The 24,920-nt window shown below is 41.9% G+C and overlaps 1 protein-coding gene across 3 annotated transcripts in view; it reads left to right on the top strand.

The window, feature by feature from the left end:
* Positions 1 to 16,323, top strand: part of LOC144020197 (E3 ubiquitin-protein ligase DTX4-like) — a 28,204-nt gene extending 11,881 nt beyond the window's left edge. For all 3 annotated transcript variants that reach the window (XM_077523419.1, XM_077523418.1, XM_077523420.1), the window contains 10 exons: positions 269 to 483; positions 3,280 to 4,139; positions 9,922 to 9,983; positions 10,974 to 11,135; positions 11,244 to 11,305; positions 11,401 to 11,567; positions 11,937 to 12,090; positions 12,186 to 12,275; positions 13,718 to 13,816; positions 13,909 to 16,323. In XM_077523419.1, the coding sequence (XP_077379545.1) occupies positions 269 to 483; positions 3,280 to 4,139; positions 9,922 to 9,983; positions 10,974 to 11,135; positions 11,244 to 11,305; positions 11,401 to 11,567; positions 11,937 to 12,090; positions 12,186 to 12,275; positions 13,718 to 13,816; positions 13,909 to 14,040 (2,003 nt within the window). In that variant the 3' untranslated portion in view covers positions 14,041 to 16,323. The remainder of the gene's footprint in view (positions 1 to 268; positions 484 to 3,279; positions 4,140 to 9,921; positions 9,984 to 10,973; positions 11,136 to 11,243; positions 11,306 to 11,400; positions 11,568 to 11,936; positions 12,091 to 12,185; positions 12,276 to 13,717; positions 13,817 to 13,908) is intronic.
* The last annotated feature ends 8,597 nt before the right edge of the window (positions 16,324 to 24,920 follow it).

The following is a 24,920-nucleotide window of genomic DNA, read 5'->3' as shown; positions in this document are numbered from 1 at the left end:
ATTGCGTTAATCCAAAGTGAATATATTAAGTTTAATGAAGTCATAATTATTTTTGTGTGCACTGCTGTGAATATTTTAGTTGCGCACACACTTCGAAGATAGCATTAGTGTTATCTTCTAAGTGTGTGCGCGCAACCAAAACATTCACATTCACAGCAGTGCACACAAAAATATTCATTTGTAATACTACGCAACACAGCATGTTGAGACTAGCACAAATACTCACATGTACTTTTCTTTTTTTTTTATTTTATTTTTTTTATCTCAGGAACTATCCGTCCAGTGAGGAGGAGTTTTTATGACCCGGCCTCAGCCCCAGGACAAGGCTGGCAGTGGGAGTGGGAGAATGATGCCGGTTCATGGACACCGTATGACATTGAGGTGGCTATTGCCATCGAGAATGCTCATAGCCGCCTTCAGCCCTGCCTTGACCTGACACCCCTCGGCTTCTGCTACCTCATTGATTTCCAGAACATGACACAGGTGTGATTGATTTTGTTGAGTGTGTATGAGTTTAAAAGACGTATACATTCATAATACTTAAAGGCCCAGTCTGCCGTTTTCACTCAGGAAAAGGCGCTTTGTAAATACAATACAGGATTTAAACAAACAAACTACTACTCAATTTACAGATATGGGTTTCTCTTAATGTCTGGTGGTGATTTTGTCCTAAACCCCCACCCCCCCAGCCTGTATTTTGCCGTTTTGTGTTTTGTAAACAGCGGGACGTTTCTGTGGAAAGACGATGTTTACACCCCTCCAGGAAAACGGGACCGGGCGAATTTGTCAGCTGCGTGACGTCACTCCCACGGCAATTTGACAGCACGCACAGATTATTTATTTTTTTCACTCACTCACTCACTCACTCACTCACAGAAGCTTACATTTGTGAATTAGTGAGTGAAAAAAAAATCTGTGCGTGCTGTCAAATTACCGCAGGAGTGACATCACACAGCTGACAAATTCGCCCGGCCTCATTTGCGACACGCCACCCCCCGCTCTGCGATTGGCTGGAGGGGTATAAACATTGTCTTTCCACAGAAACGTCCCACTGTTTGCAAAACAAACACAAAATGGCAATACAGGCTGGGGGGTGGGGGTTCAGGAAAAAATCACCACCAGACATTAAGAGAAGCCCATAGCTGTAAATTGAAGTAGTTTGTTTGTTTAAATCCTATATTTAAAAACACCTTTTCCTGAGTGAAAACGGCAGACCGGGCTTTTAAATCCTAAATGTGACACTTACCCTCTGGGCTTTTTGCTGGCCAGTTATGTCTACCTTACTTTCTCTGAACTATTTTATCAGGGTTAGTGAAAATGTAATGAACTACCGTAAAACCCTGTGAATAATATGCATTTATTTTTTCCCATATAAAATGATCCAAAATCATCCCACCGTACAATACACAGAATCCTAAAAATAAAAAAATAAAAAATACCATTTTATAGACATTTTTACCAGTACATAATGATTCCCATTATATAATGAAGTACATTACCTTCGTTCCAGAAATTGTTTGTGCGTAGAGAGGGTCAGCAAAACTAGTCAAGCTAAAAGCAGCAATAATTGTTCATGCTATCCTGAACGGTGTAAATCTCTCCAATCAAGATGATTTGATACGCATCTCGATACGTGGGATGCGATCTGATACAAGGACGGTTCGATTTTAAAATGGAACAATTCGTTTTGGTTCAATTCAGTAGGATTACGATTTCATGTGGTTCGATTCAGTGTAGCGGTGCAATGATTTAATTACTCAACAATTAGTGAATTGTCAAATTAATTTGCAATTATTTTTGATACTCCATTTAATCATTTGAATATTTTGTTTATTTTAAAATAATCTAAATCTTGTCATTTGCACATTTGCAAATATTTGCTTTTATTTTGGAAAAGAGTGAACGTTTTTGAATATGTAATGTTCCAACATGTTACAGACCAAATTAGTAACTATCCTTTAAAAATAGTAAAATATAGTTTTAACATGCATTCTGCCTAACAAAATACTACACTCCAAGTTGTAACTACTAATGAATATATTTTTCAATGTTCCATCTTACTAAATGTAAATTAATTAACAGTTACATCTGAGTTACTTTCAATTACGTTTACTGTTGTGACAGTGTCAGTTCCTGTATACTACCCATAAATGCAGCGAATAAGTTAATTAATGTATGCTCAATGCTTATCAAGGTTCTTCTTGTGAAAAATTAGTTGAACTTGATCAGCACGATCATGTTGTATCATATTCCATGATCAGTAACGAGGGCTGGCACTTTATTGCTGTGTTCCATTCAACACATGCTTATTTTGCCCGTGTGCGAATGGTTCAAAACCCCGGTTTTTAAAACAACTCACTGCGGCAGTGCGGCGTAATTGTCAGACAGGAATCTAGTTGCACATCATATCGGGGGTGCTCATGTTTTTATCATGTCCTGAAAGCCCTTATTCACCACAATGCAGTATGGTTTAAGTTTTTAACAATAAACTGTGTTATTAAGGTCATTGTTACTTTTCCTCTGGTCAAGTTGTAGGTGTTTTAGTTGAAAGAAGTCCTCGATGTCAGAGTGTACGGTTGAACACCGGATCCATGCCAGCTCATCAAATGTGTACGTACATCTGTCATCCTCACGTTGTGTACGAGCGCAGGTTGACAATTTGTACGTGGCGACACTTTTGTCCAGCGTTCCATTGTTCATATAACATTAATATCTCTTCTATACTTTGTATATTAAACTTGCCGGAGCACATTATGAATCTTGTCAATGTGACCGCGGCTCCATTCCATTTCCATCCCAAGCTCAAGCTCATGATCCCAGGCCATTGTGACCATGTTGAAGTACCCATGAACAAGATAATGAACCCCCAGTTGTCGTGATGATGCGTCATCAGTAGGTGAATGTGCTCAGTGTGAAGTGCTTTGAGAGCCTTCTAAGGTGGGAAAGTGCAATATAAATGTTATTAGCAAATTGCAATATAGTAAAGAAAGGTAGTGCTGAGAATATACAGTATTTTAAAAATAAATAATAATTTATGAAATTATATTACAACCTGTGCTTTGAAAAACCAACAAATTTGAAGGGCCAAAAATAAAAATGAGAGGATATCATGACAAAAGAGCTGTTAGTTAAGTAATTTAATACAGTAAAAGAAGCATAAAACAGAATACTGTACTGAAATAGAATAAGGTGTGAGTGTTGCAGTGCAAATACAGAAAGATTTAAAAACCAAAATTTGACCGAATGTTATGTGCTCTTTTTTTTTTTCCTGTCTTGTAGGTGAATAGACAGAGCCAGAGGTGTCGAAGGATACAGCGACGTGCTGACATGGCCTATCCGCTGGTGTCTGGGCCTCTTCCATTGCCAAAAGGAGGAGGTGGAGGTGTCGGAGGAGGACTGACAGGTGCCCTACTCGGTGTTGGGGTATCAGGGGCCAGCATGGGAATTGGAAGCTCTCTCTACCCAAATGGGAGCATATTGACTACTGGACTGGGCCAGCCTTGTTCCTGTCAGCAGTGCATGCTTGTCTTCAGTGTGAAAACAAACACAGGAGGAGCAGGACGCTCACTAACCATACAGCGGACCAAGACCTTAGCACCCACCGCCTCAAAACCCTTGAATCCACCTAAATCAGCTACACTGGGGAGAGGACAGCACCTGAAGTCCAACTGCAACACCTATCAGACGCTGCCTCATGGCCTTGCCATCTCTAAAAACACTGCATCTCCAAGAAGGAATGCCCAGCTCTTTGCTCAGTCCCTAGCAGCACTCACCGCGGGGACCTCCACACTCGGTATCTCCTCATCTTCCAGGCCTCCTCCTCCATCACTCCCGCCCCCTCAGCCACCATCATCGAACATCACTGTGAATCCTCCGTCCGTTCCAGCCAAACAGTCGTCATCTTCAGCCAGCGAATCAGTGCCAACTGCCACATTAATTACTCCGGCTAGTATCGTGACCACGCCTCCATCCCCTGTGCCATCGCCATCTCCAGCAGTAATGAAGCCACAACGTGCGCCATCTTCCGCATCCAAAGTTTGCCATGCCCCGCTACCACAGAGATCGAGCTTAGCTGGACTGAGTAGACCAGCGTTGCAGAGGATTGCCATGGCCCAGTCAAGAGCACTAATAGCGTCGGGGTAAGTGAAAACATGTATATTTCCACTCAAGCACCTTTATGTCATGTATAATTGCATCCATGCAACTGCATCCATGATATAGTACGGTAGGTTTCAATTAATTTTTTTTCATATTTAGCATCTTTAACTGGGTTTAAGCCTTTAACTCTTTGACTGCCAAAAACGTTTAATGACGTATTCTAAAATCCTAACAATGCCGCCAAAAACGTTAGTTTACGTTAATTTTACGTTTTGTTTTGTTTTTCTCTCAATGGGCAGCACAACGTCTTGTACAGCGCTGCCTTGTCACTAAACAAAAAATATTAGTGTCAAAGTCACTGTTGTGCAAAAAATCTATCTTTTCACAAAAAAGCTTGTTTTTCTCTTAATATTTTTGTATTTTCGCTTATGCCACTCCAATGACCTAATTTCAAATGGTGATTACTAAAGAACGGAATAAGGTAGAAACATACTTTTTTTTCTCATGAAAGAATGGAATCCAATCTTTCATATGGTATCCACCATATTTATGTCGTCATACTGCACAATATTCTGTTTGCTTTGAAATATGAGTGAAAATGCTCCAAATCGGCTGGCACCGTTGTTGTTTTTTTTGGGATGTTTGGCAGTCAAAGAGTTAAGAAAATGTTACTTCTGTGTAGTTAGTAGAGATGTAACGATATCCAAACATCATCATACGATATTATCACAATATGAAGGTCACAATACGATAATTATCACGATATTGTGGGGGCGTTAGCGATATTTAAAAAAGATCACAATATTGTAAAAAAAAAAAAAAAAAAAAAAGCACAATATTGTATTGTGTATTGTGCTTTTGTACATAAAAGCAATGTATATAAACCACCTACAATATCCCATAACAATATTGAGGCACTTACTTGCTAATGCAAGCACACATTGATCGCTTCACAAGCAAATTAGGTTCCCCTTTATCTGACAGTTAGCATAGATTTTTAACATAGAAGGCCAAAACATCCCTAATGAAAATTAAATTGCACTAATAACATAGCCACTAGAGGGTGCTAGAACTGCACAAATGGAAATCAACCTGACTTTTTAACAGATGTGTTCCTTTTAAATATTGTGAACATGACGATGACGACGATATTGTGGCAGTTTTAATATCACGATATTGCCCTTATCGTGACATCCCTAGTAGTTTTTTTTTTTTTTTTTTGCACATTAAAGCTTAATTTGAAGGGAATGAGAAAAGCCACTTCCATTGGCTGCGAAGCTAGTCGGCTGTGTTCACACCCACAACGGTGCAATCTGAATGTTTCTACCTGGGTGTTTCTGACATAATCCGAACCAAAAGAAATAAATTTAACAAATACACATATTTACACCACGCCACGACTTGCGCTGGGCATGAAAATCCATGACTTCAAATTTCAATTTTGTTTTTGTCAAGTTCCCAGTCATCAAAACAATATTTTGAGTCAACTCAAATCCAAGTTGAAATCACTCCCCTGAGTTTGTTCATTGTTTCAGCAGTAAGGAATCCAGGGATAAGCGACAGTATCATTGCATTATAAAAAAAAAAAGAAAAAAGAATTCAACATGAAAATACAACTAACTGGAAAGTCAGACTTACAAACAGTCAAGATTAGGCAAATGGAAAAATCCCTTAGCAAAAAGTAGACAGAGTCAAGTATGAGGACAACTATAGTAGAAGGGGAACTTATTTGAAGACTGCATGTTAATAGAATAGAACAGTCTTTTTCATACGAGAGAAAGAAAAACGATGTTATACTACTATATAAAACAACTACCGGTAATAAGTTTTCCTTCGCTTATCTGTGATTTGATTTCACTTAACTTCAAAAAGTCACAAGCTAGTCAGCATTAAATTAACAGCAAAAGCAGAGAACAAATATTTAACTGTAAAAATCAGGGAATGCATCTGAAGTGTTGCTCTTTGTAACTTTTGTCTGTGACTGAGTATTACATGCCATACAATATGCCACATATCTGGTTGTGGTATTATGATAAAAAAAGAATCTCAAGTGTTGAACACTGAGCCGAATGTGTGCAGCAAGCACCGTGCACAGTGGTGAATACGGCCATAGTGTTGAAGGAAGGAATATATTCTTTAAAATGACAGGGATTTTGGTGTTGATAATCACTTAAATTTTAACCTTAAAACAAGGTCAGATGGTTTTGAGATATATATATGTTTTTGTCCTCCTGCCTTTGAGATTTTTCTCTTGCTTTCTTTACCCTGTGGCTCATCTCCCTCCTCTTGTTCCTTCACTTCCCAGCAGTCTGGGCCTCTCAGAGCCTCATTGTTGGTCTCCACAGTAACCTTTGTTGGATTCCACAAGCCTGGGCCCACATTAGCAGCACAAAGCCGAGCCTCTGCTACTTTTCCCCTCTTCCATCCCCCATTTTCTGTTTTGTCCCATGAGTTATTATTATTCTTTTTTTTTTTTTAAATCGAAGTCAACATTTTCTTATCTGCTGCCATCCATTGCCATAGTTGTTGCATCTTTTTTTGCTTTTAGCATTTAAACTTTAAGTTCAATTCTAGAGCTGTTGAATCATTACTTTTCCACTAGGCTTTTCAGCCTTGGTAACACACATGTAGTGGGGGTCATGTGGTGGAATGGCTGTGGTGTCCTCTGTGAATTACCATAATGAGCATATCTTTTGTGTGGATATGGGGTAGACACCATTGTCTATACCCCCTCACAATTCTGCAGAGGGGCATGAATCTACATATGAAGCCATGTGTGTCTATGCATGACGTAAATCTCAGACTTCTCCCAGACAGCACCCAAGACCACGGCTGACAGGTTGATGGGGTGAGAGGTTTAAAACAAAGAAATGAGTCAGCAAACAATCTAAGACTTAACACATGACACACATCAGGGCGGAGAGAGGTTACACTCACACACCATTTATTGCGCTCATGGCCACATTGCCCTTTTTCTCGCCTATGGTAAACGTAAATATTGACAGTCCTCACAGGAGATAAAGTGAGGAATGTGTACTTGCACTACAGTTCAACATTCCGGGAAGCAGACAAACGTAATTAATAGGTGTGAGAAAGAACTATATTTTTGGTGCATACCGACTGGCTCCATACGTCACCTCTGAGAAAGGTCTTCCTCTTAATTATTTCATTTTGGCACCAGTTAGCTAATTGACAGATGCTCTACCTTACCTTACCTTACATGATTGTTTGTCTTTGTGATTGGCTGGCAACCATTCTAGGAGAAGCAGAATAGAAAATGGATGGATTTTATTTTGTTTGTCTTGCAAATAAAATAAATCCTTTGAATTGAATATTATTTATCTCACGTAACAGCAGGATATACAAACAAATGTCATACTGCACGCTCTGTTGTGTCTTACAGTGGAAAAATAAGTTCTTAAATCAAACATCAGACTAATTACATGTACGTGTTTGAATTGATATGTATTTTTTTATCCAAAAGCAAAGTAGGAAAGTGGGAATTTAAGCTCATGACTATGTTAAAAAGAATGTGTAACTAGTTTGTGTGTGTGTGTGGGGGGGGGGGGGCGTGCGTGCGTGAGAGAGAGCGAGAGAGGGGGGGGGGGGGGTGAGTGGGAGGGGAGGGAGGGAGCGAGAGAGAGAGAGAGAGAGAGAGAGAGAGAGAGAGAGAGAGAGAGAGAGAGAGGGGGGGGGCGAGAGAGAGAGAGAGAGAGAGAGAGAGAGAGAGAGAGAAGGCAGAGTGTTATTGTCTGGCATCTGAATCAGTAAAGCTGATGTCCATCTGGGCCCAAGGCAGTAAAAAAAGAGGTAGGGCATAGGGATTGTGGGAGTGTGAGAGACAATGCTGAGGGAGTACGTGTGTTTTGACTAAGGGTCAAGAAACTCAAGCTCCTTTCAGTCCCAATGGCCTACAGCAAGATTTTTTTTTTCTGTAGTGCTTTTCAGTCATTGTTGCTTACTGTTTTACTTCTAGCACATGTAATACCCTTATAAAGCATGAGACAGGTTAATTGTTTTTTTGTTTTGTTTTTTAATTTATATTGGTCTATAGTAGGGCTGACACAAACGATTATTTTGCTAGTCGACTCAACTCAAAACTCAACTCAACTCAAGTTTATTTATATAGCGCTTTCAAACAGCTAGCCACTTCGCGCTGCTAACACCAACTCCAAAATAAAAGGCTACCAATTATAATACATGGACGTCAATACAATAGCCTGGGTACGTTGGTAGGCTTTTATTTTGAAATTGACCCTTGAAGCGCATGTGGCATGGCGGCTTAAACCCTGGGCATTATCTTATTTTGAAATGACTTGGTCAGAACCATCAAAACCCGAAAACCGGTCACAATAACGCCGAAGGGTTTTAACTTGAGTCATTGTTATGGTCCACGGTATTTCATGGCCATTTATCCTCGGGTACTCCGGTCTCCTCCCACATTCCAAAGATATTCAAGGCAGGTTAATTGGGCGCTCCTAATTGTCCCTAGGTGTGCTTGTGTGTGAGTGGTTGTTCGTGTCTGTGTGCCCTGTGATTGTCCCCCGCCTACTGCCCAAAGCCGGCTGGGATGGATGGATGGAAATATAACTGTGTTCATCTGCTATATGATATAGTGAAATTGCTGATCCAAATAACCAATGTTTTATAAAGGAAAATCTTGAAAAATATCAGGGGTGGCCAAACTTTTTCAGACGACTGTATATATCGTCTCTCATACGTGCATGCTAGTGAGTCATTCACCTATGCCAAAATGAGTCACTAAGTTGGGTCAGGTGAAATCAGCTTAGTGCATAGACACGGAAAGCCTTTTAAAGGGAAACCGGAAACAAGATCATCGTCACCCTTCTGGTTGTCATACTGTTTTTACATGACTTAAATTACTGATTTTCTGCATATATGTGATCACTGAAGCATGCTCTCTCTCCACTCCACTCACCAACTCTTCGTGGCCTCCTTAATGATTTCCAGTTCTTCCCTATTCTTCCTTAAGCCCGCATCTTACTGAGCAGCGCAGGCTTGCGAGGGTGCGCGCACGTAGCGAGAGTTGACGCTCTCCACACTCTCAAAAAACGCACTTTATGCTCTCAAACCATTTTTATTGTTTCAGAGAGATTTTGAACATGTTCAGAATTTGATGGCTCCTATTATCTTGTTTGACAGTTCAATAGCTGTAAACAAGGCAATACGCTCACCGAATACGCCAACTACTGATAGTGGAAATATTTTGGTAATAAGTTAATAAGAATGTAAGTGCAGTATTTGCAATTATGCAGAACAAAACCCTTTGTCCAAGTCTGTATATGTGATTTGTCAGTGAGAAATGATTGGCTTTGTGACGACGATGCAGGTAATCCCCAGAGAGCGGCTGTATGACGTCCATCTTTGAGCAGATGGAAAATCTGTGGATTAGCTGTGAAAAACACGCACACGTTGCCCTCCTTGATTATTCATAGGCTCACTAACCATCACACCATGCCTATGTTTTGTCAGACACAGCGATACAAAGAGTGCAAGAGGGGAGATGCTGACAAAGAACGAAGAAGATGCGATTGTGCTACTAGATGCATTAAGAAGATGCGATTGTGCTACTAGATGCATTCTGTAGCTGGAGTTTCATTTTGGTTGTTGTTTTTTTACCCTACTGATACTATTATTAGCTTTTTATATTTTTGAGACCAAAATTTGTTGTCCTTGTGAGGTCAGTGCAAAAATGACAGTCATCTGTTATTCAAAGTGAGTTGATGATATTGAAAAGGTAGCTTGATAGAAGTGTGTTAATTCACTGAAACCAACTGTAAACAGTTTCTCTTTTGTTTGCAGTGTGCCCACTGTTCCCGTGAAGAATCTCAACGGATCCAGTCCTGTTCACCCTGCACTGGCAGGTGAGATCTTACACGGACTTGTTGACGGATAATGGTCCTATATCAGGGGTGTTCAAACTTTTTAATTTGAGGGCCACATACAGAAAATCAGAAGGACGTAAGGGCCACATCATGTTATGAAGAGAAATTGTGTTTAGTCCTAAAAATTGTACAAAGAATGTATTTGTGCTTTTGCATATTTAGATAAATGCTACAGTATATAAATCATTTTATTTGTAATATGGTAGTAGGGTTATAGTTTTGGAATTTTTCATTTTAGTTAGTTTTTATTAGAGGGGTTCTGTTAGTTTAGTTATTTAAAAAATGCTTAGTTTTAGTTTAGTTTGTTAGTTTTAGTATTGGTATTAGTTTTTTTTATGTGTCTTACTTGTGCGCAATATTTAAAAAACACCATGGGAGCAACGTCATCGGAAGGTGCTATTAGCTGTTGCTAGATGACGTCACGTCTGTGTGACATACTTTCAAACGTCATTATTCCTCTTTATATCAAAATAATCTATTAAAAATCACATTTAAAATCATCCCCAATGGCTCATGCATTAACTTAATTACCAAAGACTAAAACGAAGGACATGTTTGCTATAATTATAGTTCGTTTTAGTTAGTTTAGTTTAGTTTTGTAAACATAAAATGTAGTTAGTTTTCGTTTTTTAAAAAGCATTTTTGTTTTATTTTATTTCTGTAACAATATTGTTTTTTGAATTTACGTTTTTTTTAAAATTAGTTTTAGTTAATTAAAATAACCTTTAATGGCACCTGTTTTTCGATACCCTCCCTTCTTACTTTGACCATCTCCAAACATTTTTGTTTTATTTTATTTGAACTGAGTCAAATGCCATTTTTAGCACATGTCGCAGGCCACTGAAAAATGGACAGCGGGCCACAAATGGCCCCACGAATGTGGTTTGGACACCACTGTCCTATATGATAATAAATTATCAAAAACCTTTTCCAACTCAATTCATTCCATTTCCCGTCTTTGTGTTTCAGGAATCACAGGTATTCTGATGAGTGCTGCTGCTCTGCCCGTGTGTCTTACAAGACCGCCAAAACTTGTTCTACACCCGCCACCTGTCAGTAAGAGTGACATCAAACCAGTGCCGGGCTTTGGCCACTGCTGCAGAAAGACCACCAAGAAGCAAGCTCGCAAGGGTAAGCAACTGTTCAAAGGACAGCAACAGAGATGGAATTGTGGTCTCATTGAACGCAAGTTACGAAATACAGCACTTAAACATCTGTCTGCTTTAATTTTTTCTGCAGGTAAGACTCCAGAGGATGTGGTTAAGAAGTACCTGCAAAAAGTTAAGAGTCCACCAGATGAGGTGAGTTCAGCAAATGTGCTTTCAGATCATATTTATTCAAAGATTGGGGGCGGTTGAGATTTTGATTTCTTCTTGCTTCATAATTGCTCCTCCAGGACTGTACCATATGTATGGAACCTTTAGGGGGTCCATCTGGATACAAAGGTCCAGGAGTGGGACCTGTTTCCAGAGCTGAATCTGTCGGGCGACTAGCGCAGTGCGGGCACCAGTACCATTTCCAGTGTCTGGTGGCCATGTATAATAATGGCAACAAGGATGGAAGGTGGGTACATTATTTTAATAGTAAAGAAAATAGACTCTTAGGCTGGACTTGCACTGCAGCTCCAAGTGCATTATCCTATTTATTGCCCATATGTGTTTTGTTTTTTTTATTACTTTTTTTGACAGAACGTTTCAAGTAACACATACAACATGTGACTCATTTTACATTCAATAAACAAACCAATCCACGTGCACAGAAGCCCAAAGTGCACATAAATAATACACATGAGTAACAATATCAAATGAATAATATTTGAAACATTATATACCATTTTGTTGTACCCTAGACTGACACCTCCCTCCCCGCTTTGCCCTTGAAATCAATTCAATCACATCCTTAAGTATACCACATACCTCCCTTTTGTTTTAGTCTTCAGTGTCCCACCTGTAAAACCATCTATGGTGTAAAGACTGGGAACCAACCAGCTGGGAAGATGGAGTACCACATCATCCCTCACTCACTACCGGGGCATCCCGACTGCAAAACCATTCGCATCATCTACAACATCCCACCAGGCATTCAGGTATTTAAAAACAAGTCAGCTCCCCCATATCCATATGTTGGTTTGAATTTCCAACAGTGAACAACTTGTGATTTCATCTTCTCTTGTGTGATTAGGGACCAGAGCATCCGAATCCAGGGAAGCCCTTCACAGCCAGAGGCTTCCCAAGACACTGTTACCTCCCAGACAGTGACAAGGGACGCAAGGTAAACTTTCACCTTGATAGAACTGACACCTGCACGCATGACTTTGTTGAAACAATTTGGGGAAGCCCCTTTTTTTTTTTTTTTTACTTGTTCCATCATGATTAAGACCCACAGTGTGAAACAATGTCGATAAAGTAATGTGGTTGGATTTATTTGGTGTGTCTGGTCCATTTGTTCTTTACTGATAAGTTATATATTCCTTTGGTAGTAATGGCCAGGCATCCATGGTTTGTTATTGTTATATAATTCATTGATTGTTCCATACCTGACCTATTGCATCGAAGTGTGGCCGTGTGCAGCCAAATCCCACACCGATTCCATCTTTCTTTTACAGAAACGTGCTATTTGTGTCGTTTGCAGCTGTGGATACAGAGACCACGCTAATCCATTATTTATACAACAAAAAAATGTAATTTAATAAGTTGATGGAGTTTAACCGTCTTAAAATAATGTTTAAAGCCCATCATGAAAGTTTACCAATTAATATACAAATTAAATTTAAAAAAGGATAAAGTGAGTATGAATTAAGGGGAACAGATATTTTCTCTTAAAAAAAATATATATATATAGATATATATATATATATATAGAGAGAGAGAGAGAGAACAAAACAAAAAGAACGATGTATTTCAACTCAAGGCGTCAGTTTATGGAACAATCTGGATTGTAAAACTAAGTCATGTCAGTCTATCTGCATCTTCAAAAACCTGACAAAAGCTCAATTACTAAAAAAAATATATATAGCACAAGGACATGCTGCTTAATTATTACATAGAATTGTTATATTGAAAACATTTTGACCGCTCGCTGTCATTTACTTTGTGTTGATTATTTTGTTGTCGTTGTTGATTACTTTATTTTTGTTGTTGATTAGGCAAGGCAAGTTTATTTGTATAGCACATTTCATACACAAGGCAACTCGATGTGCTTGACACAAGGAAAGACAACACATAAGCATCAACAAACAGTAGTTAACATTCAGAGGAAGAAGAGAAAATAAAAGTAGGTTACAAAATGTACCAAAATAACACACATTGACATTATTAAAACATTCAGCAAACTTTAAAAAAAACATTTAGCGTAAGAAAGTTTAAAATAATAATTTAAAGGGGAAGAAAAAAGCCAAGTTTTTAACCTGCATTTACACTCGGGGCTGACTTCACTTCTGTTGGCAGCCTATTCCATCTGTGTACAGCATAACAGCTAAATGCAGCTTCACCATGTTTGCTTCGGACTCTGGGTTCCACTAGTTGGCCCAAGTCTGTAGATCTCAGAGACCTAGGAGCAGATAACATAAGTTTAACTTCTTTCTGACCCCTTTCATTTCTCTTGTTTTTTAATGAATTAAATAAATTGAATTGACTATACAGAGTTTGGCAGTTTTCATCAGCATGATTTGTAATGTCATACTATCCTTCGCTGATAAGAACATTTGTCACCAGGTATTGAGACTGCTCCTGGTGGCGTGGGACCGTCGGTTGATCTTTTCAGTTGGTACTTCAAGCACTACTGGAGAATCTGACACAGTCATATGGAATGAGGTATATTCTTCAGATCACCCACTCATCGCTGAAGTACAATATTCAAGACCATTATGAGATTGCAGTGAATACATTGTTCCTTTCCTCTGTAGGTCCACCACAAAACAGAGTTTGGCTCCAACCTGACAGGTCATGGCTTCCCTGACCCTGGACACCTGGACAATGTTCTGGATGAGCTCCGAGCTCAGGGCATCACAGAAGATGACGGATTGACAGAAAAGTGATCTGATATGGATGACAGCGAGGAGATCACTTTTTTTGAGGGAGGTGAAAGAAAGATGATGAATAGAAAAAGGAAAAGGGGAAGAAAAATTGGCCTCACTCGGACAACAGAAGCAAGAAGAGGAGGACAACAAGAGGCAGTCAGTCTAGCAGTATTTGGAAGGGATGCAGCGAACAATTTTGATTTTTTTTTTTCTTTTCTTTTTTTCAAATAACCACTTTTTAAAATATGGATTATTGTTTTTGTTACTGGTCGTTTGCCTGTCATTCCAAGTACTGTATCGTTCAATACTCTTTTTAGGAATGATCAAATGGCAGAAGAAAGGTGTTCTTTGCTACTAGGTACTTGCAGTCCACCCGTGAGTGTGAAACGGTACTAATAATGAAGAAGAAAAACAAGTTTACTTTACTGAGCGAAACAGCAGAAGATGGTACGTCTGAACGGAAAAAAAAAAAAAACACATGAAGAAGAAAGGACCAAGATCGAAAGATGTCTGTGAGTAGTGATGGGAAAATGAAGCTTCATGAACCACTTGCGTTTTTTTAAGCTGCTTGGATGATGCCCGTGATCTAAAGATGCTGTGGAAATTTGATCAATTTCCATTGCACTAGCCTTTAACTTTAACTAAGGCCACCAGCTAGGGGAGTAAAAAAAAACTAAAATGACAAGTGGTTCATAAGGCTTCATTTTTCCATCACTATCAGTGGGTGAGGAAACTGAAGGGAAACTGACTGCAAGAAAGAAGGACAAAGGTTTATTATGAATGTATTTTAGGATAAGAGTAACGCTAACTTGTATGGTACTTCACAGTTCTGTTCACCACAAACTCGACAAAAACAATCAAGAATGATGGCCAAAATGGTGGGTTTTTGTTAGTGACATTTTGTCATGTTGCTCCCTCTTGTGGTTTTTCTGTTGGACTACACTCAGCCTCTGAGGCACATTCATTCATTTTGCAACCTCCCTGTTGTTCTCATTATTGCCAATGTGTTTACTCTTTTGAAGTGTATGAATGACAAACAACTAATCCAAGGCCCTCTTCCTTAACCGTCTTTTGTGTCTTACAAATGACAAGCTAAGGAAAACGTGAAACGTTACATTACTCTGAGGTACCAGAATTTATTTGTAATACTCTCGTAGTATGTGTTGAATTTCCTCCTCCTGTGCCACCCCTATAACTCATCCAATGAGGTATTTGCAGCACAGTGCGTTTTCCTCTGCGGACAGCAATTTAGCATCTTTGATAGTGTGAAATTTTCATTCCACACACTTCTTATCACCTTCTCTCTTCCAGTAGCATGTGATAATGCACTGCCCACTTCCCCATGTTGGGTCTGTAAATTGCCTGGTATCTTAATGGTTCGAGTGAGTGCATGTGTGTTGCGAGAGAAAAGCTGTGTACTGTGTATACTACCAACATGCTCTAAGTCAAGAGTATTAGCTGTTTCTATTTGTTTTCTATTTTTTTGTAGTGATATCATTTGGAAATTCAGAGGATAATGATGATGAAGGTAGTTAGTGTATGAGTATTCCTGATATGTTTTTATTCCTGCTATGTTTTAATGTGAACTGTAGCGACAACTTTTATGTACAATAGTATATTCCTTACATGATCATAATAGGCTTTGTTGTACATTTAATGTGTATTCATCATGTGTGTGTTTTTTTTCTTTGTTACTTTGGTTTACAGTTTTGTTTTTTAATACAATGGATTTTTCAATTTTCTTTGCATACAGAAGTGAGGCTGATTTGAAAACTTTTCTTTGGAAAAGGAATGTGATGATATACTTTTATTTGCGTGTCAAATGAATTTGTAATGCAACAACAAACCCTTTTACACCTTAATTTTTTTTTAGATTGTTTGAGTGTGTTCAAGGGTAATTATTTTGGATTGAAATGTTTTCAAGAAAGCCCTTGCATTTTTGCCCAATCTCTTACTCTAATGACCTAAACACGTGTTCATTCTATTGTTGAGCTAAAGAGTGACATTCTGATTCTGATATCTTATGTGCCGTGTTTGAACCAATTGAGCAAAGTGGAGCAAGGCAAGTAATTATTCAAGTTGTTTTCCTCTTTTAAAAGCGGATTTCTTTGCCATTAATAGTTTGTCCAGCTGGCAATAGTTCATCCTCCTGATATGAGCTCTTGGGATTGTGTTCGGCTGATGGAACTCAGAGAGGAAAAAAAAAAAAAAAGTGTCCTCTACGTGAAGGACAATGTGTAATTACAAAAATGCTGGAGTATGACTGATTAATTCATGTAAGAATAAACTGTATAAAACTCAGCATCTGTTTCTAATTTAATCTTATTTGTTTTTCTAATTTTATTGATAAAGATTATAATGTAGTGATTAGAACATAATTCACCCACGGAACGTTGGGACGAAGGGGGAGTTTGTTGGGATGAAAGGATAAAAGAACAAAATGTTGGTAGGTCTGTGAGCCTCGCGCAGAGTGAGTTGTTGTTGCTGTTAAACGATGAGAAGCTGATATCAATAAACCGCCGGTCTTTGGCTCCAGACTTCAACACTCTGCCTCTGACTCCCGTCACTGCTCGCTACAATAACATCTCAAGGGGAAACTACATTTACATTTTACTTCATATATGACCACACAAACAACTAGATCACACATACAGGTATGCAGACATCCCATGATGTAATTGTATAAAGACGTGTCGATAGATAATGATCACACATGTATTTCAGATTCAGTCATTTGCACATCACACACTGAGTGGAAACTGAAGCCACTCTTTTGGTAACATTTGATTTGACTGAATTGAATTGCTGCGATTGGCTGGCAACCGGGGTGAACCCCGCCTACTGCCGGCGTTCTGTCGGATCAGCATACCCGTATGCTGATCTGACAGTTGCCTCTATTGGGCTAGCATACGTAGTCATAATAGCATTCCTACGATAGGCTTTGGGATAGGCTCCAGCACAGGCCCCAGCACCCCCGCGACCCTTGTGAGGAGTAAACGGTTTAGAAAATGGTTGGATTATTTTAATTGCATTAATGGATTTTCATGTAGTCCCATGCTCGCTTAATTTTAGTCATGCCTGTCATGTTCTGGCTTTCTGCCTGCTTTGAATGTCATTTCCCCTCGTATTCACAGTTCTTCTTAGGAGAACTGCTGGTCGGAGCTGTCTTGACACATCGGCTGGCAAATTATTCTATAGCAGGGGTGGGCAGCTCCAGTCCTCGAGGGCCACTATGAGGTTGATTCACTGATCTGATTATATGACTGGATAGCCGCTAGGCCAACACTTCTTGAAGTCGCGAGGCCGCCATATTGCTCCTCCAAAGAAACGTTTCTCGGCATTAATCCTATACATTTACAGTATCGAAATTGGACAACATTTGAGACAGTACTTAGTAGAGACAGCATGATTTGTTTTTAATTTGTTAAACATAAACGAGGGCTTCAGACACTTTACAACTTGCAACATGTATAAATTATATGCTAAATAGTGTTTACAGTTGGAAATGAATGTTTGAATATTCAACAAAGGATGCCTCTGCCAAATATAATATTGGGGTCTAAGGGACTAAGCAATAAAACAAAAAGGGGGTCTTCAAAGCAGCACATACTGTCCACCTGTTATTTATTTAGTTACTTGTTAAAAAATAGTGACCACCCTGCCACAAACTCATCACCCCGCCCCCAAGCCTTATACTAACTGCCTACCGTATATTTTATACAGTAGTCTGCTCGTGAGATAGGAGGAGCAAGATGGCCACCCTGTGGCTTCCACAGCTTGCATTGGCGTGGATGGTCTATCGGCTATCCAGCCATATTCAGGTCAGTGGGTAGATGCCAAGGACTTCCGGTTTTCACGCTGTTTCCGGCCCGTGCTGGCCACGTTCCAACACTCGCACCCCCCACCCCTGTGCCCCCCAATCACGCGCTCCAGCTGATGGGCGCAGGTTATCTCAACACTCTGAAATGCTTGGGCAACTAAGACAGACACACTGCACCTATCGACAGGAACGCGCAACCGAGGTACACAAGTGTGGAAGCGCAAGCACTGGGACACAGCCCACACCACACTAGGGATGGGCGATATGAGTTTTTTGGATTTTCGTCCGATACCAACTAATACTGGGACCAAATATCGCGATACCGATACCCACACCAGAACTGTTTTATTTTTGTTTATTAATTTCTTTAATACACAAAGATGAAAAACAAAACATCTGCGCTGCAGGGGTCACACACATCTTCAAACTAAATTTTACAGTCAACTGCACTCACCAGACCTCAAACAGAAAGACAGCAGCTGCTTTTCACTAGTCATGTGGTGGGGGTTTTTCCATGGATCGCTGTCCTGCAGGTTCAGTACAAATGCAGGATGTTGGGGTTTAAATTCGTTGACTCGCACATTTGTCAGCGTCCGAGAGATCCTTAGCAGAATGCTGCAAGTGTTTAGTGAATGAAATATGAAGTTTTTAACACACCACCCATACACTGCTCACTTGCTTTTGTATTGAAACCAATGCTTTCACAGACTGCTGTCCTTGTCGCCACACATGGTTGAATGTGTACAATGTCGGTACTTTGTTTATTAAAGAAAAGGTTGCAGTGGTCGCAAATAACTTGAATCTGACAACAGTAACAAGAAATGAAACATTTTCTGAAAAGTAAAGACGCAAATCAGACATTGCTTTTGAATTGCGGTTCAACGGCGACAAAGAGCTACGTGTGGCAAAGTGGCGGACAACCTGGAGACTTGCACCCCAGGAGTCTAAAACAAGCTTCACAAATAAAAGGCACGCAGTTTAAACATCCACAGGACAAGATGTGATTGCAAAATATGAGTTTATTAACAAATTAAAAGCTTAAAAAAACACACAAAAAAACAAAAAAAAAACACCTGACAACAAAAGAAAGTGGTGTGGGACTGCTAAAAAAACACCACAGGACTGGGGGACTTACCACGACAGCGGTACCAAAACAAGGGGAACTCCAAACACTGCACAGCACCCGTGACACAGCAAACCAAATGAGTGGGAAAAACGGGATCACCATCGCAAGGTGCCCTCAGTACTTGTCAACGATAAACACACAAATTAAAAGAAGCAAACAACCCACACCACCTCACTCAAAGTCATCTGGCAGAGCAAAAATATAAAACAAAATACCCATAGTGTTAAAAGAAACACACCAAAAAACTTAATATAAAACAAAGAATCCAAACAGTTAAAAATATTCAATAAATGGAAGGGCTCCGCGGCGGAAACACTTCGCCTGGGTCAGTCCCAACAGTTCAGCCAACCCAGGTCGCCGCCCAAACAGGAGGGGAAGTTGTCAGGAAGGTAACGGTGTTTAAAAGCCAATTTTAAGATGATAAAAAGCCAAGACAACAGTATGACCCGGAGTAGTGCCACACTGGAAGACAAATTACTCAATTACAAATTAATTAGAAATAAAAAGGTCTTCACAACTAGCACAAAAAGGAATTCATATTCCTTACCGGAGCGCACAATGGCAAGGTCACAGCGTGGGGAGGAGATACCCAGTGCGGCTCCACAATTAATGGCTGGACAACAGGGTAAAAGCAATTAAAGCTTTGTCCCCTGCCCCGCCCTTGCACAAGGTGGACAGCCAACGCCCTACCTGCAGGAAGCGGCGCGCACCCACCCGGACACCAGGGAACAGTCACGCTCCAACATATACCACGTTGCTGTAACCAAGCAGTACGAGAGTAAGTTTCTAAAATCATGAATGGGCCAAGTCGATAAAAGCACGCATACCTTCACTTGGGTCCGACACCACCCGCACACAGACCACGTCAACGCACGCGTCACGTCTGTCAACTCCGTAAAGGAGGAAAAGGAAGTGGAAGAGGGACAGACTGGCGCTGCGCTGACCTATTTATAGGCACCTCCTTAATTAGAGGCACTCTGCCCCCTTGTGGTAAGGGGCATCTCTATTCTGCCACATCTACCCCCAGGTTTTGAATCGTCGCCCCGACGATGGACACTAACACCAAGGTCTAAAAACAGCCATCTGAACATTGGACACAGGATATGCTTGCTGTGTATGGTGTTCATGCTGGCCTGCAGGCAACAGAAGATTGTGCACATTAGAGTGGTGGCCAGCGTTTGAACGAAGGGTCCGACGCAATTCCTGCTGGCTAGTGCATGGTTGTTCTGCTTTAGACAAGGGTGGACCTACTGGTTTCATGCCAGCTAAAGGTGGACTGGATCTAGCCTGACCCACCAAAGGTGTTGCAACAGGACAACTCCTCGGCCCTGCAGAGCCAGAGGGTAAAGATGTTTCAGGTACCAAAAGCCACAAATCATCACCAAGGGAATCACTCTCCCCACGTCTTTGGCCACATGGCGAGAGGGGCCTTGGATCAGGTCCCTGATTTTCAGGCCTGAGGACAGCTTTCACCATGTCTCGATGGACTGTACGCACCCGATGCAAATATTGCACTGGCGCTACAGTGTACATTGCTCCTTGATCTGTTGGGGCTTTTAGGACCTGATGGACAACAGGACTCCACACATCCTGAATTTTGTGACGACCCCTAACACTGATCTCTCAAATACGCCAATTGACCTACACGCAACGGTGCATCACCAACATGTTGGTCATGGTGCACCTTCCTACGGGCAGCAGCGGCAAATAATCTCTTTAGCACCTTCAAAAGCTACATGAAGTCTAGCTTGATGCTCGACAACCCAATCCTGTACTTCCCCACGTACAGGGTCCTGAACTCGCCCTAGAAGGAAATCTATAGGGAGACGAGGCTCTCTGCCAAACATCAGTTAAAAGGGTGACTCTCCTGTACTCTGATGTGGTGTGGTATTATAAGCAAATAATACCTGGGGTAGACAAGAGACCCAATCCCGTTTTCTGGAAAATGGCAGAGCATGTAGAAGGTTGTGAAGTGTTCTGTTAAAGTGCTCACACTGCCCATTGCCTGCTGGATGATAAGGGGTTGTGCGGGACTTGGCAACCTTGTATAAACAGCAGAGCTGATGAAGCAAAGCACTTTCAAAGCTCCTACCCTGGTCCGAGTGGAGTCGACTTGGAACGCCAAACTTGTAAAACCACTCCGTCAAAAGAACATGGGCTACGGTAGAAGCCCTTTGATCCCGGGTAGGAACAGCAATTGAGTATTTACTGAAAACAGTCATAACAAGGACATTTTCAAAACTACCACGGGACGGTTCCAACAGGGTAAAATCAATAGCCAAAATCTCATTTGGCTCGGAAGCGAACAAATGACCCATAAAGCTGTGTGGCACTGACCCAGAGTCTTTAGCGACCTGACAGCGGTCACACTGTTGAACCCATTGCTTGATGTCTGAGGCCATTCCTGGCCAGTAACAACGCTGTCTCACCAGGTCAGTGGTTCGATCAATGCCCTTGTGGCCATGGTCCTGATGCAGACAAGTCATTGTCTCCTGCTTAAGGACTGCAGGCAAAACCAGCTGGAGCAGTTGACTACCATCATCAGGCTGGAAAAGTTCCCGATACAGCACCCCCTCTTTCCACCAAACGGTCCCCCTGGCGCACCAGTGCCATCACTGCCTTGGAAACCTGAAGTCTCTCCACTGCTGTTGGTTGAGCCTGCCTCCGCCAGAACACCAAAAACTCCTTTATGAGAGAGTCAGCCTCCTGCAGGGTTTGAATATCTGCTGACGAAGAAGATGGACAAGCAGATATTACCCCCCGAGTTGCCACCAGCCTCTCACCTGGGCACACCGCATGCTGGACGCCACTAGGGACGGCAGTGCCTGGCACAACACTTTCCACCCAGCCAGAGCTGGACAAGTATTTGCCTCGACAAGGCATCAGCATTATGATTGCTGCAACCTGTTCGGTACTTGATATCAAAATCAAATGCCACCAGCTGCGCAGCCCAGCGATGTTCGGTCTGGCAGTCTGCAAATAGCTCAGCGGGTTGTTATCTGAAGACCAGGCAATTGTGCCCCAACAGATATTTCCGAAACTTTTCAGTCAGGGCCCATTTCAGCGCCAGGAATTCCAATTTCATGGAGCTGTAATTATCCATATTGCACTCAGTAGGTCTAAGGCCACGACTTACATATGCCACCGGCTGACCTCCCCTGTCAGTTTCTTGTGAAAGCACTGCCCCGAGACCGCTGTGACTAGCATCAACCTCCAGAATAAAAGGGCGAGAAAAATCAGCATAGGTCAACACTGGTGCCGAAACCAACCTTGCTTTCAAGGCCTCGAAACTGGCCTCACACTGTGCTGTCCAAGCAGCACCCAGGGCCTGTTCTGAAACTCTCCCAGTCTTTTCTTGTAAGCTCAGTCACTAATTTATGCAAAGGGGCAGCCAATTGCGCAAAGCCCTGAACAAAGCGCCGATAATAGCTTGCAAATCCTAAGAATGAGCGTAGCTCCGAGACATGACTTGGTTGTCTCCACTTGGAAACTGCATCAATCTTGTCAGGATCAGTAGAAACTCCCTCGCTTGAAATGACATGGCCCAAATACTTCACTTCTTTCTGGAAGAAGTTACACTTCTCCAACTTAGCTTTCAGGCCTTCCTTTTGAAGCCGACCAAGCACCAGTTCCATCCGCTGTAGATGTTGTGCAACTGAGGAGAAGACCACAATATCATCAAGGTACAGTAAGAGTGACTGTCCTTGCTGATCTCCAAACATCCTTTGCATCAGCCACTGGAACGTACTTGGGGCATTACACAGCCCAAAGGGCATCCGATTGAACTCAAAAAGTCCGAAAGGGGTACAGAAGGCAGTCTTGTGTTGATCCGGTTCAGAAACTGGCACCTGGTTGTACCCGCTTGCGAGGTCAATCGTTCAAAACCAATGAGCTCCACAAAGCGCATCCAAGCTTTCCTCAATGCGTGGCAGTGGGAAAGCATCCTTGCGGGTTTTGCTGTTAAGGAGGCGGTAATCAACACACAAGCGCAGGCTTCCGTCCTTCTTCCGGACAAAGACAATAGGTGAGGCGTAAGGACTACTACTTTCCTTAATGACTTGAGCCTCCAACAGCTGGTTGATGTGGGCCTTCTCGTCCTCATATTCTGAGGGAGGAATGCGACGGTATCTTTGTCTAACTGGAACGTCATCAAGGAGTGGAATATTGTGGGAAATGAGATTAGTACAGCCCAAATCTCCATCATGAACTGCAAAGACAGAGCTATACTTTTGCAACACTGATCTCACTTCAACCTGCTCCTCTCCCGTCAGCATTGACAGATCCACTTGAGGGGCCTCTTTAGGTGCTGAAATGGTGGATTCTTGCAATGAGACTGTAGCCGTGAAAGGCTGCACTTCGCTTACCCCCGTAGGTAGGCTAACAACCTGAGCCCCTCTGAGAACACCGAGAAGTCCGTGGGTACAGAAGTATATCCATGGTTCCCACTTTTACCACTGGAACCTGAATTATACCCCGGATTACCTGAACCAAACATGGAGATTCCAGCAACCCAGCTGGCAAGCCGGAATCAGAGGGCTCAAAGAGCACAGTCTGGTTCTCAAAATGTGAGGAGCAGGTACTAGCCACCAGGGATATGAATGGCTCGTTTACCTTGCACCCTAACTGAACCGGTAGGGTCTTCCTGAGCTTGTACAGCAGCCTGGTGGCACTTCTGAAGGGCCTCAATGATTTGATCAGGGGCCAGCAACACAGAGGGTGACTCAAAGACCGACCATATGCCCCAAAAAGATGTCGATAGCAGCGTCGGATCACATTCATCCCCAGGACTTCAGGGGGTAAGGAGGCCACTCCAGGTGTGTCCTTGACTACCAAGACACCACAGTGTGGTATCACCTTCTCACAAAGGGTCACATCAAGCTCCAAATAGCCAACATATGGGATGGCTAGGCTGTTAGCTGCACGCAGCTGTAGCCAGTGACAAGACCGCAAGCGATCATAACCCCATGGGGCAAAATGCAGCTGGAAAAAGCCCTGTTATGGTGGATACCATGGACCCAGTATCCAACAAGCACAACATACGAACAGCAACACTTGGACAAGATGACATTAGGCTAGTCGGTTTACAGTCTATGGAGCTTGGAGATTCCCCTACTGAGCTTTGGCTCAACAACTCAGCAGGCGTCAGTTTTCCGACTGCTGAGCGGGCAAAGAAGGTCTAGGAGGGTTGATAGCTAAGCCTGCAACAGAATGAGCACGGGCATGAAAGGGGACGCGCTCGCCATCACACTGGCGGGCAAATTGTCCAGGTTGTTGACACCTACGACAAATCACATTGTTTTGTGACACCCGACTGAGTTTGGGGAGCCTGCAAGGCGGCAATCGAGCGTGTTAGATCATCAAGCTGCTCTTGTTGGCGCTTCACAAGGTCCATCAGCTCCGTAAGACTGGGCCCATGGGGAGCAGCAACAGGGGCTGGAACAGAACTGCCCTGAACACGAAACTGAAGACAGTGACCAGATGGAAGAGAGTAACTACGCCCCCGAGATCCTCCCGGACGTCCCTCCCTCTCCCACCTTATGGCCTCACTTCGCACCTCCAACAAGGAAGCTGCAGGCTGACGCCGGACCATTTGCTTCAGCTCACGACGCAGGGAACTGTCAAGCACATGCTCTACAAACTGGTCACGAAGCAAAACGTCAGCATTTGGCATCCCATTGGGTGCACTCTGCTGTATAGGTTGCATAAGAGCTAACAAGGCTAAAGAGAACTCATGCAGTGACTCACCTTCCTGCTGCTGTCTAGCAAAAAAGGCCTGTTGCAGAGTGATGTAGGAATGAGTTTGACCATACAACTCTCGCAAAATTGCAAGAATGCAAACTGGGTCATCTCGTCCTGTAGCTTATCTGAACCTAATTTCTTCTCGTGCCTCTCCTTCCAAATGGTCAATAATAATAATAAAAAAAAATAAAATAAAAAAAAAATAAAATAAAA

Source organism: Festucalex cinctus, chromosome 6 (genome assembly GCF_051991245.1).
Source record: "Festucalex cinctus isolate MCC-2025b chromosome 6, RoL_Fcin_1.0, whole genome shotgun sequence".
NCBI lineage: Eukaryota > Metazoa > Chordata > Actinopteri > Syngnathiformes > Syngnathidae > Festucalex > Festucalex cinctus.
Note: the sequence above shows the minus strand (reverse complement) of the source record. Positions and strands in the feature narration are given on the sequence as shown.